At 40.9% G+C, this 15,337-nt stretch overlaps 1 protein-coding gene across 3 annotated transcripts in view; it reads right to left on the bottom strand.

Moving 5' to 3' along the window:
* Window positions 1–11,318: 11,318 nt before the first annotated feature.
* Window positions 11,319–15,337, bottom strand: part of rnf207a (ring finger protein 207a) — a 28,854-nt gene continuing 24,835 nt past the window's right edge. The window contains exons 13-18 of one of the 3 annotated variants that reach the window (XM_037779003.1): window positions 15,147–15,332; window positions 14,853–14,904; window positions 14,629–14,746; window positions 13,061–13,153; window positions 12,833–12,893; window positions 12,132–12,267 (exon numbers count right to left, since the gene is read on the bottom strand). In XM_037779003.1, coding sequence (XP_037634931.1) covers window positions 12,265–12,267; window positions 12,833–12,893; window positions 13,061–13,153; window positions 14,629–14,746; window positions 14,853–14,904; window positions 15,147–15,332 — 513 coding nt within the window. In that variant the 3' untranslated portion in view covers window positions 12,132–12,264. Of the gene's footprint in view, window positions 12,268–12,832; window positions 12,894–13,060; window positions 13,154–14,628; window positions 14,747–14,852; window positions 14,905–15,146; window positions 15,333–15,337 lie in introns of all 3 variants that reach the window. The other 2 variants (XM_037779010.1, XM_037778994.1) reach the window with 2 other exon arrangements.

The raw sequence follows: 15,337 nt of genomic DNA, 5'->3' as shown, positions 1-15,337 counted from the left end.
TAGCCTAGACTGTATATATAGATGGACGACGCGTCTCCACTTCCTCCCACTGTACAGAAAGCCAAAGCCAAAATATCCCGGATACGGGAGCTGCAATCTTGAGATCTTGACGTCATTTGGAACTACAGTCTGCGCGGTAGTGATCGGGCGGTGGTGCCGCGGTATCGAGGTCACCCGCCCAACAATCACGAGCCGAGCACGGCCACAGCTGGTCAGCGAGAGAGACTCACAGCTGTCAATCATGACGTCTCACCCCCTTTTTATAGCATCAAATAACTCATTAAAACCAAACTTATCAGAAAAATTAACACTTGAACATACATCAGTGTGATAAGAACTACCTAAAATGACAGAAAACATCTTTGGGAAAAATGTATTTGACATGCACTTTGGCTAATTAGTTTGGTCCATGTCCCATCCGCTCACATCGAGGGGGCGGGATTTATGACCTATACTGCAGCCAGCCACAAGGGGGCGATCCAGATGTTTTGGCTTCACCTTTGGGGAGCTGTCATGTCGTCCATCTTTATATACAGTCTATAGATCAAACCACAACATTGATAGTTCCACACACAGTGAGCCTAGAAGAACCCCTTTAACTAAATCACTGCAATGCCACACTTGCAGCGGCAGTTGGTTGCACTTTTTATGACGATAAATAAACGAGCATGTGCCACCTGGTGCTTGCAGATGATTGTTGATTGAAAAAGACCTGCAGAAAGGCAGCAACGTTGTTTATGTAATTCCGTTCATGATAAGAAAAAATGTTTACAAAGCTACATTGCTGCACCAGGATTACTGTAGGTATGAGTAGTTAATTCAGAAGGGTCTTGATTCATTACATCTTGTTAAAGATTACTATAAAAAAACATATTTTACTGTGAAAAAGTAGAACTTAAGCAATTTCTATTATCTTGATACTTCTATTAAATTTTTTTTCTCTTGGAAATTTCAAGAACATCTTTTTGTTCTCCTGCTGTTTCACTTGGATCGTCCTGAAAAGTGGGCTTATCCTAAAATGCAGCTGTAGAGGCTTCAATGTCTCTTACTCTGAATACATTTGAAAGGCTCAAGGCTAGTTTACTTTAAAAAGAGACTGTCACTGTTACTACTGAAATCTAGTTTTCACTAAATGAAGATTATAAGAGAATAAGATGAACAATGTGGGCTGCATGTTTTCATGAAAATACTGCAGCTCCGTGCTTCCAAAAGTTCTTTGTATGATTCATATTTGCCACGTTTTGTTTTTGGTTCTCCAACATGAGAGTTTTTATTGTTGTTTTCCATTTTAAGGTTGCTTCTGATTTGAAATGTTATGTGGCAAGTTGTTTTTCCCCCTTAAAAATAAAGGCCAATTGTGTATAACATTTGTTGAATGAAGTTTTATAACAGATATACACAGGGGATTTACATGACATTTACATCTGCACAGTAATATGAGACTGACTACTGACCAGATTTTTCTCTCATGTTCTTCTTTTCTGTTCCACACCTCTGTTTACTCTCACCCTGCTCCTCCTCAGAGATCTCTGACCAGACAAGACATTTATCTTCCTTCTTTTCCCGTACTCGCCCTTTTTTGCACTCCACTGTGCATATTCCCAGAGCCAATCCAACCTCGGGCCTTTTCAATGAGTGCCAAAACTTGTCAAAAACTCAGCTCAGACACTCACTACAGCAGCACTTGACTTAAAAGAACCCTTTTCAGAAATGAATGAAAAAACATCTTGAAAATGGGAGATTTGATTGCTGTCTGCTGTCTCTTGCATTCAAGTATAACAAGAGTAATTATTAAAGTGATAATGCTGTATGCGCCTTGAATGTAAAAATACCTGATTTTCATATTTCAGCCCCCCAAAGTGAAAACAAGTGTTCCTCAATAAGTCGTACACACAGAATGGAAACTTGCAGTCAAGGTTTCTTTCCCTGATGGCTTTCATTATTGCAAAGCATTAACTCTGGTTAGCCTGAATGGTCTATTGTGCTCATATGTGTAGGCAGTGGAGCCGTGAGTCCTTGAGGTGAAAGCCTTGTCACTTGTTTGTGTATGTAGCAGTGCTGCCTCGTGGGCCTTTTGGGAAAGCATGAATGGAAATTCTATTACTGCTGCAGCAACAGCAGCAATCTTGTACACATTCATATGCATAAACACATAGTAACAGCTGCATGTTCAACACCTCGGAGTACATTTTTACACATGTAAATGTGAGCAGCAAACACCACGTTTTGACGTCAGTCCGTCTGGATCTAAAACACTAAAGACATGGCGTCTTTAGTGTTGCACTGAGAGACATGGAAAAATGTCACCACAAAATGTAACCTGGTAAAAAGCTACATCCTTCTTTTTTTCTGAAAGCAACAAGTGCGTGTTCATTTTCAGGGAGGCTGTCAACAGTAATGATTAAAAATTGTAGAATCATTAATAATTATAATCATTATAGTAGATAATAATATAATTCTTAGTATAAACAAGTTTGAGATGTTGTTAAGACCAGTTTGAGGCAGACCCAGATGCAGACACAGGAGGCAGATGAAAAATGAACAAAGAGGCTTTATTACCAAAAATGTGAATTTTGAATGAGCAAGGGGAAAAACCGGGGCTGGGGAATAAAGCAATGCAGACAGGCAGGCAGATTTGGCAGCAGGCAGGCAGACAGGGCTCCTAGGCACAGAGAAAAACACATGTTAGCAAATGACAAAAGCACGATCAGAACTAGTAACAAGAAACCTCAGAACAAGAGAGGCCGAGGTTAGTCTACCACTTAGGTGGCGAACTGGCGATGAGTTTCTGAGGAGGCCGGGTATAAGTAGTGTGGCTGATCATCTGATTACTGCCGGCTACGTGATTGGAGTCAGGTGAGCTGATTACGTCAGTGAGCGCGGGAACCTGCAGGTGGGAGGAGAACGCACACACACACACACACACACACACTACCAGGCACGCCCACACAACACAGACAGGGGAACTGGAAAACAGGAAAAAGGGAAAAGACACACTAGGAAACTGAAGTTATGGCTGGGACCATAGCAGATGTGGGGTTTGTCAGTTAGTTTATCAAAAACTACTAAATTTAGTAGTTTAAATTTAATTTAACTTAGTAATACTTTCCTAATAAGTTTCCTAATATGGTGCTAAATATGGGAAACAAAGACAGTGTAAAAATGGTATACTCTTCTAATTAATTTATTCCAATTAATTGCTAGCATAACTGAGAGAGTATTTTTGTCAGTGCACAGAATGAAAAAAAAAAATAAAAATGTGTATATGTAAATAGAGAATAACGTTTTCAATAATAAATGAATAACCAATTAATTAAAATTTCCTTGGGTTTTCTTTCATGGAAACTACTATTGTCTTTATAATTAGCACTATATTAGATATAATTTGGAAACTATTCAAACCTGTAACTGTACCCAGTTACTGTGAATAACTATTAATCAGATGTTTTGTAGAAACACCAAAATATCCTTTAATTACAAACCAACACAAATATAGACGATTAAGTCCTGAATTATCCAATTAACACTTCACTCTTTAAAGGTGCTAAATTCCAAATTGGGAGCATTTCTATTGCCTTAACGTGGCGACAGCTACACCAGCGGCTTATGCTATTGGTGCTAAAAGAGCTAACAGTAAAAACACCGAAAACAGTGCTGACAGCGCTAACAATGTTAACCTGGGGGGGAACCATAGGGTGAGTGCTACGCTTCCGTCACAAAGTCATCAGTCAGGACGGCGTTATCAGCTGTAATCGCCATATGAGAGCAGTGCAAAGCAGCGGCTCTGAGCGAGCCAGTGGGGCACGCTCACATGCACTAAAAGGCATACAAGGCCGGCCGGATATGTCAACAAAGCACGGAGAAGATCTGATTACAACACACACAGAGGGAGAGTGACTTCATTCTCTGTTCAGGTAGACATTTCTCCTCTTTATCTTTACATGACAAATACCATAATACAATAATACGATAATACTTTATTGTCAGACAGGTCTGAAATTTGTTTTGCATCACAGCAGCTCCATTTGCAACATCACAGAAAGGACAAAGACAAGAAACAAGGATGCGTACATTTAAACATTACAATCACAGAAGACGATATTCAGGGCCCTTCAACGTACATTTGATCTGGGATTAGGCTCCATATTTGGTTTTAGGATTGACTGGTGTACAAAAGAGTGCTTCTGTACACCAGTACAACAAATAGTTGTTTGATGCTGTATTAATGCTCTGGATATTGTATAGAGCACCTTTAAAAGAAAAATAAGGAACAATGACATATAGTAACTTGCTCATGAGGTCTTAGTTAAAAGCCAAACTCCCAACCAAGAAAGGAAGAATTCAGAGACTACAGAGCCAGTTTGCACTGACGTATTATACATTATATTGGCTGTAGGTCAGCCAACAGAGATGTCAGTCAATAGCTGTCCATAAAATGGAAAGAATCAGACACTGCACAGATTGCAAAAGCCCAAACATGAAAGGGGGAAACAAGTTTATGTGTTGCTGTAATTTGCCAAGAATTTCAACCACATTTCCTCATGATTGAAACTGAAGTTAATTCGGTTATCCCAACCCACACAAGATGTTTAAGTCCTTTGGCCAAATTGGCACAAAGCAACATAATTATCTGTTAGAAATATTCACAATAATCACGTCATGATTTCTACACTGAATCCTGCAGAGCTTTGTTTCTTTACTTTTGTGGAGGCGTCAAGGAGAGATCTTAATTAATGGGTGATAATGGTTCATCATTTTGTGCTGAGCTGCTGATCAGAAAGGGAGGTTGTGGCTATAAAAAAGAAGATGAGGAGGAGGGGAGATGGGGGAAGAGGATGGTGGATTTGAAGGTGGAGAGGGAGAAGATGGGGGGTTATGGCCAGCAGCCCAACAAGCTGTTGATTAATAAGGAGCTGCTGGGCGGCCTCTCTTGAGTCTTGCATGCATGCAGGTTTGACACATCCTCAGGCTCACACCTGCGATTCCTCTGAGTCAAGGACACGTTCGCTCGCTGCCATTGTTGGTCGATGCAATAAAAGGAACTCAATTTGTCAGCTCCGTTATTGCATTAGTGACAGTCCCTGGAGAGGTTTTGGAAGAATGAATTCGTGGGCTTCAGGACCGCAGACGTCCAACACAATAAGAAATGTCTTGAGGTGACCAATATTTCTGAAATCGAATTGGCCAATAGATTTTTCTAAAAAGGAATTTATTTTGTTTGTTCCTGAGAAACTCAGTGAAAATAACAACTATTGGTCCTTTATAATTGGAGTATAGAAAATCCACTGCACATAATTATGACAAGTGACTGAGGTGCCTGATGTAAATAATGATTCAAATAACATTGATACTTTGCAGGTTTGCTTCAAGTTTGTTGTTGTATTTTGCCTCTTAATCAATTTAAACTTAAAAAATATCAAAATGGATACCATAATCAAAGTCATACAACCTTAATTTACCATTTGTATTGAACACAGACTCATATTCTTAATGTTACTGATTATTTATATACACCTTTTTCAATCGATACTAGTGCTGTGCCTGTTTGGAGCGTGTGCCTGTCCAGTATGGGCCGATTGCTTGCCATACATACATACTGTACATACACAGACAGGCACTTCCTTTATAATTAGATGCTGCTGCTGCAGTGGCACCTAAAGGCAAAATGCCACCAGATTTGTCAAGGTCACTCAGACATCATATCTACACATGTCCACCAAATGCAGTTGCAATAGCACAAAGCGTTCAGGAGATATGACATTTTTTGTAAAATAAGCCCTGCCCACAGCATTTGAGGTAACTCTGAGGGCCAGCTACAGCTAAACTGTAAGGAACATCAACAATCCAAAAACGTAATATTTCCGGCTTGGTCCAGAGATGTTCTGTACCAAATTTGGTGCCAATTGCTCAAGATTTGTAGGAGGAATAACAAAAAAATCTGATTTGGACACAATTCAAAGTGGCGGAAAATCAATCAAGATGCAAATTAGATAGATTCGTCTGGACACACTAAATTTTGTTTCTGAGACTTAAAGGTCAAAAGTTACAGGCCAGATCCTAAAGTTCATTGTTATAGCGCCACCATCTGGCCAAACTGGACCACATTTGACACTGCACTCCCTTGGGTCCACAGCAATACACCCACCAAGTGGATGAACAGTTCTCGAGTTATGTGATGGACATAGAGACAGACAGAGAGTCCTTGCTTTATATTTATGATATTATTTATATTTTATATATATGATATTTTCCTACCAACCCTCTGTTTTCTGTCTTGATCCTCAGAAAACAAGAACTCAGTGTAAACTAGACTTTGAGACTAAAACATCTCTGCATATTGAAATGTGAATACATGTGAAGAAAAATGCAAATGGCATGTTTTCTCCTTGACACACTTCCACATGTAGGCCAAGAGGACGGGAATATAAATATGACCCACAGAGCTGCTGGGGTCAAATGAAAATCCTTGGCGCTGACTCCTGGGTTAATTATACAGCATGGGGGCCAGTGAGTGATAAAGAATATTGACTTGCTTTGACTTACATGTCTCTAATTAAGTTTAGGCACCCAGAAGAAGTAAGTCCTGACCTGGATGGGAAGCTCTCCGTAAATAAAGTGATGGAGTAATAGTCTCTATATCTTAAACATCTTCATTAACCTCCACCTGCTGCCTGGAGCTGCTCAGTGGCCAACAGTAAGACAACTACAAGAAAGAGTCATGCTCAAAACGCCCTCAGGGATTAAACCAGTGTGAAATTGATTCAGGAATGACATTTTTCATGTGTCAAGCATCTCGAGTCCCCTGGGAGGGCTCCCTCAACCCCTTGACCTTTTCACACCGCAGCCTCGTGCATCTGTCACCGCCGATAACGGCATCAAAATTGATTCCAATTACCCCTCCAGTCCACAACAGCAGGCAGAAAAAGAGGTCAGCAAATCCCTCGCCATTATAGACAAGGGAGTGGTTGGTTTTATATGTTGGAAATGAAATAAAACAAAGTCAACGCTGTAAAAACAATGATGCTTGTCATCTCATGGGGGAATTCCTGTAAGGAGGCAAAGATACACTGGACTTATTGTGAAAGGCCTGACTTGAAGGTGCTCTATAATATAGCAGCAAACAACTGTTAGCTTTGTAAGATTATAGAGGAGTAATGTCTACCTGAGCAGAGAATGAAGTTGCTCTCTCTCTGGCTGCAGCCAGCATAGCATAGCTTAGCAGCTTAGCATAATGACTGGAAACAGGGGGAACCAGCTCGCCTGGCTCCGTCCAGAGGTAGCAAAATAAACCAGCACCTCTAAAGCTCACTAATTAACACGTTCTATTTCAGTTTACTTCCAGGTATTATCATTATGATTTTTTTTTTACTTTTTTCTCGATATTTTCTTTACATACTATTCATTTTACACACGCTCCTCTGTGAATATCTGTCTTCACACCTCCATCTTCTTCATTGTAAATTGTTGTGATTTGCCACAAGAATCGTGCACAAAAAGATTTCTTTATTGTTTTAAAGAGTACTGCTTTATGTAGTAGCTTAAACGCTTAACTTAAAAGGTGCTAAATGTGACATTGGGAGCATATCTATTGCCTCCACACGACTCTCAACATGGCGACAGCTGAGCCGGGGGCTCGTAGCTAACGGTGCTAACGGTGAAACCAAATGCAACACTGCTGACAGAGCTAGCAGTGTTAACCTGAGGGGGAACCGAAAGGTGGGCGTTAAGGTTCCGCAATGGAGGCGTCAGTCAGGATGGCGTTATCAGCTGTAACCGGCATATGAGCGCATGCAGTGCAGAGCGGCGGCCTTTAGCTAGCCAGTGGGGCACGCTCACATGCACTAAAATGTACGCACGGCCATCCCTGCTATGTCAACAAAGCACAGAGAAGCTCGGATTACAACACACATGAAAGTGGTATCAATCTTCCCATCTAACTCTCAGCAAGAAAACAAACGAGAAGCAAAATGTAAAACTATTCTTTTAAAGCTATCCCGGTGGTGAGACGCCTCTACATTTCGGTAGATGTGATTTCTGGAATTTCTGGTCTCGTAAAAAATAAAATCCAGGGTTTCTTTGAATTTCAGTTCCACATATCCACTTAACTTTTCTGCAATACCCCCCACTATGCTCTCATCTTATTTGAAAGCCACAATCCATAAACCACATGTAATAATTTATTAAAATAGATCTGCCTTTAGTCAGTAAAATCTTTGGAGCCAATTGCAGCTCTGTACAGCAACATAATTAAGACTGTCTTCAGCCTCATTATATAACCATTTGTAGTTTTATCCTCAATCTGCTCTATTTGCTCTAATTGTATTCCTCTTAATGTCATACTCTTTTATTCCTTCAGTGACCCACTTTTTGCACGGAGATAATTAAACTTTCATTTTATTTTATCTTTATCTTTCTCTTCTATCTTTAATGTTTTTTCCTCAATTGTATGACTTTAAAATAAAATGAAGCCTCGGAGGCAGGGTTCTTCCTCTGTAAGTGTCTACACCTGCTGTGGATTGAACGGAGCAAAGGTGTGGCCCATCTTAATTGTTAAAAAAATAAGAACCATCTCTCTATGAACTTTACCTCCAAAAAAACCCTTCTTTTCTTGGAGTGGAAATAACCTTCGGGTTGTTTCCGCCCCTCGAGCAGTAGGAGAGGGAGCCCAGCAGAGACTGAGAGAATAATGAACAGCGAACATGGACCTGGTAGTTCGATGAGTGCAGATGATGAATGACCACGGGGAGGGAGTACAGGACCAGAGCACAGGCGCAGCCATTTGTTACTCTGCTGTCACACATGTATTTTTAATGAATCCGCACCTCTGACTCCTCTGCAGAGCGGGACTGTTCCTTGAGGCCAGCATGACCCCAATACTTCCTGTGAAGCGGCGGTTCTGAACAAACCCACTTTCGCTCCGGCTGTGTAAATGTAAATAACCTTCTCCTTCTGAGCGCTGAAGCCATCACTCTAGCGCCTCATTATCATCCTTACCTGTGCCGGGAATAGGGGCTGCTCCTGTCTCTGTGCTGGAAGCAGGTGGGGAGGTTTCACCTTGAATCGCTCCTGTGTACTGAGCTCTGTGTTGCTTCAAGATGTTGTTTTTATTCGCAGAAAAAGGTCCTTCAAAAAAGCTTTTACGGTTGACATCACTTTCTCTCTCTCAAATTCAAATTATTCTGGTGATATATGGCAGCTCTTCTAGTGGGGTAAATACCTTTATGTTCCACTTCTCGTCAATTTTAACATGGCAACTGTTTGAAATGCCAACATGATTAATTAAAGGTACTAAATGCAAGATTTGGAGCATTTATAATGCCTCTGCATGGCTCTCAACATGGTGACGGCTGAGCCGGTAGCCCATAGCTAACAGTACTAACAGCGCTAACAGTGTTTACCTGGGGGGGAACCGGAGGGTGGGTGCTACGCTTCTGCAACAACGCCATCAGTCCAGACCAGTCGCACAGCAGTTTGTGAAATAGTCATGTCATTTTTTATTTGTGCACACACATTTTTAGTTGTTTGCTGCTATATTAATGCTCTGAATATCATATTGAGCACCTTTAAGAAGGATATATAGTAAGAAAAGGAGGAGAGGGGAAGTCTCAAAAAGGAAAGTTACCTGCTGATTTCCTGCAGGGCAAATGCCTTAAAGCACGCTGACACTGACGTGCGTTGAAGTCGAGAGGCAAAACCAAGAGGAATATATTTCTAGACAGCGCCTGGGTCAGCGGGGATATCGAGGATGAGTGTGGAGTCTAAAAAAAACTAGCAGGAGATCGAGGTTAAGGCAAGGCCAGTCACATTCACACACCTCTGTAATTCGAGGTTTTCCACTTCTTGCATGTAGATGTAGAAACTGCTGGAGGAAAAAAAAAAACTCACTGCATACACCATCCTGGAACCGACTGCCTCATTTAGAGGAGACACACACATCAACATGTGACCTACACTGACACCCAGAATGACACACACATCATTGCGTTTGCTGTGTTCCATCTGTGCTGTCGCACCGGTTCAACAATCTTCTGGGGAATCGGACCTGGGCAGTCATCCATCATCAGCCTCCAGCTTCCAAAAAAGAAATGTTTTATGCAAAGAATAGATTCTGTGGAAAGCAATTCCACACACACACACACACACACACACACGCACACACACACACACGCACACACACGCACACACACACACACACACTGTAGGAAAAAAAAAGACAGAGCGAGAATTCACTCTCAGCATACTTATCATTTAAACAGCCGAAGCACAAACAGAGCAACAAAAAGCAGGAAAGTAAGATATTATTCACTCTGTAAGTAACACCTTTATGATTGTAGTGCCGCCTCCCCATATACAGGGGAGATGAGGTGGTTTGGCACCGGAAAACTTCAAACAAGGATGTTGAAGAACCAGGTCGATAAGCAGGAGTAGTGCAAAAATAGTGGCATTTATTAACAAAAAGTCAACTGAAAAAAAACGGCAAAAACGAAAGCTGGGAAATTCAATAAAACTAAATTAAACTGAACAAAAAGAACAACAAACACAAGAAAGCTGCAGCCTCACAGCAAGCTGCCAACTGCTCTCTCCTCTTACTCCGATGAAAGGCATTTCACGTTCTCAGCTTCACCTTACCAGAACCTACTATACCACCTGCCTAGGCAAGTGTCGGGTGAGCTAAACAGAGCAGGCATTAAAATCATTCAAAATAATTAAATTACCATTAAAGGGTAACTTTGGTATTTTCCAACATGGACACTAATTTTCCCATGTTTTTTTGTCTAACTGACTTATAGCAACAACAATTTCTGAAACTGGTCCAGTATCGTGGGAGAGCGCTGTAGACAGCAGCCGCTCACGGGCTGTAATGTATTCCTATTGGGGCAAGCGGGCACTGTGATTGACGTCCACTAAAAGTGCTTGTTTTTGCCATGACAGGCTCTGATTGTTATCAAAAGTGTCTCAGTCAAGGAGAAGTCTTGTTGTGAAATCTGAGTCTGAGGTGACGTGCTGCCGGTAGACAACAGTGGAATAGTGTCTGACTGAATATTTAGATGATTTCGGCAATGTGGATGAGGTCTTTAAATTCGAAGGCCGCCTGTATTTATTTGAGAATACAGATATTCAGATTTCACAACGAGACTTCTCCTTGAGCGGGACTTGGACACAATAACAAACAAAATGGAAGCGAAAGGTAAGAAAAACATTTTTTCTCTGTAGGGTCCTTTCCATAATGTTGTCAGACACTTCTAATAACAATCTGAGCCCGTCAGTGGCAAAACAAGCACTTTTAGTGAACGTAACGTTATATTGACGCTGCTCACTTGCCCTCGCAGTTTGTTACAGATTTCTCCCTCAATACTGGACAAAATTTGTTGTCCCTATTAGTCACTTAGACACAAAAACATGGGAAAATAGGGTTGAAAAATACTAAATATACCCTTTACTGTAAGGTTTCTAAGTTACTGCTGACATCAAGATTAATCTATGGGTAATTATTACATACCAAAGAGCACAACAAATATAACAGAATGTCATTTACTGCAGAACTATCTTCCTACACTGTAACAGCACGCAGCCCTCCCTGCTAAGAAGACATAATGAGGCAAACCTGTTCACACTTTCCTTGATTGAGCTGCTGAGCAGCTGATCTACTCCGACATCCCGGCAGCAGAAATTCTATGAACCCATAAAACAGACTAACTATCAAACTAACTGACTAACAAGCTTGTGTCATTCAAACACCTTAATTGACAATGTACCAAATAAACTGAACATTAGACTGAAACTAATAACTAAGCAGACACAAAAACAAAATTAATTTTGGGGAACAGTTAAGAGGGAGAAAGGCAGACTTTTCACAATGATGTTATCTGTTTGAATACGGATGCTGTCCATGTCCAGCTCTGACAGTCTTTAACATCCATGTATGCACTTCCACTTAGTGTCTATCCAAGGGCTCACCTTGGAGCTCTTGACAGCTCCCCACTGCTGACAAAATGTAACGTAGAGCATCTGGACAGTAGAGGAAGTCCCATATCGTCCTGGGGCTTGTTATGTTTGAATTAAGGCACATTGCTGCACAGGAGCATGGAGGGGAGAGGGGCACAGAAATGACATGTTTATGAAGGCATCTCATTGAGGCTGGACGTCTCCGTGGGAACTCTGGGCCTGACTGGACGATTGGTCTTGACAGAGCTGTCCCCCGACTCGAGGATCAGCGGGCGGTTGTTCTTGTGTCTGTCCTGGTCTGTGACACAGGTCTGGTTGTCACTGTCAAGACAAAATAAATGAGGTGCCTCACTCTGACACCCAATACATGAACACATATTTAATAAATGTTGTATACTATACTATATACCACACTGCTACCACTAAACCTGTTATTTAATATAACATTTAGGGTATTCATAATCACAAATTTAAATGATTGGTTGTGTTATTCTTGCAGGATTATCCAGCCCACGTGGATCTGCAAGGTACTGAATATATGATGGAGTGATGAAACAAGACATAAATCATGTCATAAACTACTTTCTCTCTCCCTCCTGCAAATAAAATCCATCACAAAGTGGTTCCCTCCATAATAAACAACTCAAGCTCTTCATTATAACGCAGCCAGAAGAAAATCTGTTGAGACAGGAGACATTTTAGCATAGAGTGTGGTCCTTAAATCATCATATAAAGTTTAGAAATCAGGCCCAAATCATAAAACTATTCTCTATTTTATGCTCTGTGGTGGCTCTTGAACTTATTTGTTTCAATGGCTGATACATTCTACTTAATATAAATTTACTGAATTGTTATTTAGTATTAAAAGCAAGCAAGCGTGAAATACCTCCAAACAGCTGACATGTTCGTTGTTTGCTTCCTCAGCTATGTGTTCTACCGGCGTGCTGCTGACATATGACGTAGTACATGTAATCAGACGTAGACATAAAATTGAATTGAATAGATCGGCCCCATTGTCACCAGTACCCGATCCAGTTATTTGAGTCAGTATCAGCCTGATATCCGATATCAGTGTCGAATCTGTGCATCCCTAGTGCACAGTGTATGTCAGTACCTGTCTTGACTGTCTTTAGCGATCGTGCCGTCTTCATAGATTTTCAGCATCGTTTCTGTGCGGTCGTCATGGTGCTCTTTAGGCTCCTCAAACCTAGAAAATACATTTTGAAATATGAACATTTTCTTTAGTTGTCAGTGCTGTTAAAGAACAAGCCATGGTGTTATTCTGCATTTTTCTTATTGTCAACAAAACCCACGGGAAGAACAACATTTCCCAACTCCCCCACTCTGTCTGTGGCACTCAGCCTCAAGTCCATGTGCTCCCACTGAAGATGTCAATCTTTAAAAACAGCTCCCAAATACATATTTTCATTTGTAAAAAAAAATGCTCCTAGGAATTTCCTAAAACAGCTGGTCACTGTAGATTTCACAAACATCATGCAAACAGGAGTAAATAGTGCATATGTTGGGGACTACTTTCAGCTGAAGATTAATACAAATTTGCAGCTCCAGTGAGTATTTACTGCAGCAGAACGCTGTATGTGGAATTGAGTTAAGATAAACTACCGTGTGTGCTTGTGTGTGTGTGTTCATGGTAATGAAGGAACATGTCACCCAGTGCAACTGGCAACTGATGTGTTTTTAATGGTTTTTGGACAACAATGGAGCTCTATGACACAGAGGAAGAAGATACACAGAGAATAAATAATTCACTATTTGTTTTTGGTCTTTTCATGGGATTTGCTGAAAATAATTTAATTTACTAAGCCTCATCCTTTAATGTTTAACTCCACTTTAGTTGGATGTCATTTTTAAAAGGAAAACAAAAAAGTGAGGAAAAGCCAACACTGACTTTGTTTGGTGATGTTACGCATTACATTTTGTTTACCAGCAGCCCTGTCTCCTAAAAATTACATTACAAGTCATACAACATTTTTTGTTGCTGTTGTTTTCTTTACATACACTCCCCCATGCTTTATGGAGTGGTACTTCACATCAGAGCTGCTTTGGAGTAGAAACGTTCCAATACCATTTTTCCCTTCCCGATACCGATTCCGATACCTGGGCTTGCGTTATCGGCCGATACCGAGTACCGCTCCGATACCAGAGTGATAAAAAAAATAGTTAATAGAATAGTTATTAATATTAATATTATTATTATTATTATTATTATTATTAAACAGCTTGTTGAATTTTCCACTGTGAAATACTGGCAAATGGCTGACATTTTCCTCACTTTGAATACGGTTACCATTATACTCTCCACTGTTGTTGTTTGTATCTTCACGTGACAAACTACCTGCAATCAGTTCTTCTTTGCTGCTTTAAAACAGTAGTTGCCAGTGGCAACCATGATACATACAGGTGACAGCTCAGTGAAGCCTACTGTTTTGGAGCGGCGAAGAAGAAGCGATTTCCAGTTAAACAAGTGGATTTCTTTCTGGGTTAATAAATTATGGTATCAGATCGGTGCGTAGACTGGCGAAACCTGATCCCAAATTTTAGGCATTTTAAGACGCATTTCCGATACTGGTATCTTCCATTTCCTTCCAATCACTGTCATCAGTCAACCAATATGGCAGCAGATGGACAATATGGGGGTAATATATCCTCTGAATACCACACCTGGGCTCGAGCCTCTGTTTGACTTTGGCAATGGACAGGATGTACGGGCTGATCTGTCTGGTAATCGTGGTCAGGTAAGAGTTCTCCTGCTTCAGCTGCATCAGGTCATGAAGCTGGGCTGGAATCAGTAAACGGAGAAAATGAAATTAAAATAAAAGGATTGAAATATAAAATATTAAAGAGATAAACATTTGAGCGATGCATTTTAAATGTTGAAGACAAACCTTCATAGATCTCCTGCTCATTAGAGACCCTCTGAAAAGTCTCGTCCCAGATCTGTGAGGAGAAAGTGGTGAGTTGATTCTGCAGTCATTCGACTCATGGGATACTTTGACATTTGCTTCTTTTCTTTTCTCTCTGTTTGCACTCCTAGCAGTTCACATTTATAACAATGGGTGAGAGCTACTGTAGCTTGTTAGTATTCAGCTAGAGGTACTGACTGAGGACAAATGTTTTTTTTTTGTCTGGCAGGGGAAGGTACACGCTAAAGGTCATCATCAAGGCATCACTTGCCGCACCTCTTCAAACATGACTCTCATGGTTTCCACGGTGGAGTGCTGCGAAGCGATCTGGCTGTCGATGTGCAGCGATCTGTCCATGATCTCTCCCATCTGATCTGTGTTGATGATGGAGTGATGCTTGGTCAGATCTCGGTGCAGCTCCTGGACCTGGTCCTTCAGATTCTGAATCTCTGTCTGCAGAGTCTGTA

Source organism: Sebastes umbrosus, chromosome 1, assembly GCF_015220745.1.
Source record: "Sebastes umbrosus isolate fSebUmb1 chromosome 1, fSebUmb1.pri, whole genome shotgun sequence".
Taxonomy (NCBI): Eukaryota; Metazoa; Chordata; class Actinopteri; order Perciformes; family Sebastidae; genus Sebastes; species Sebastes umbrosus.
This window is presented reverse-complemented; position numbering and strand designations above follow the sequence as displayed.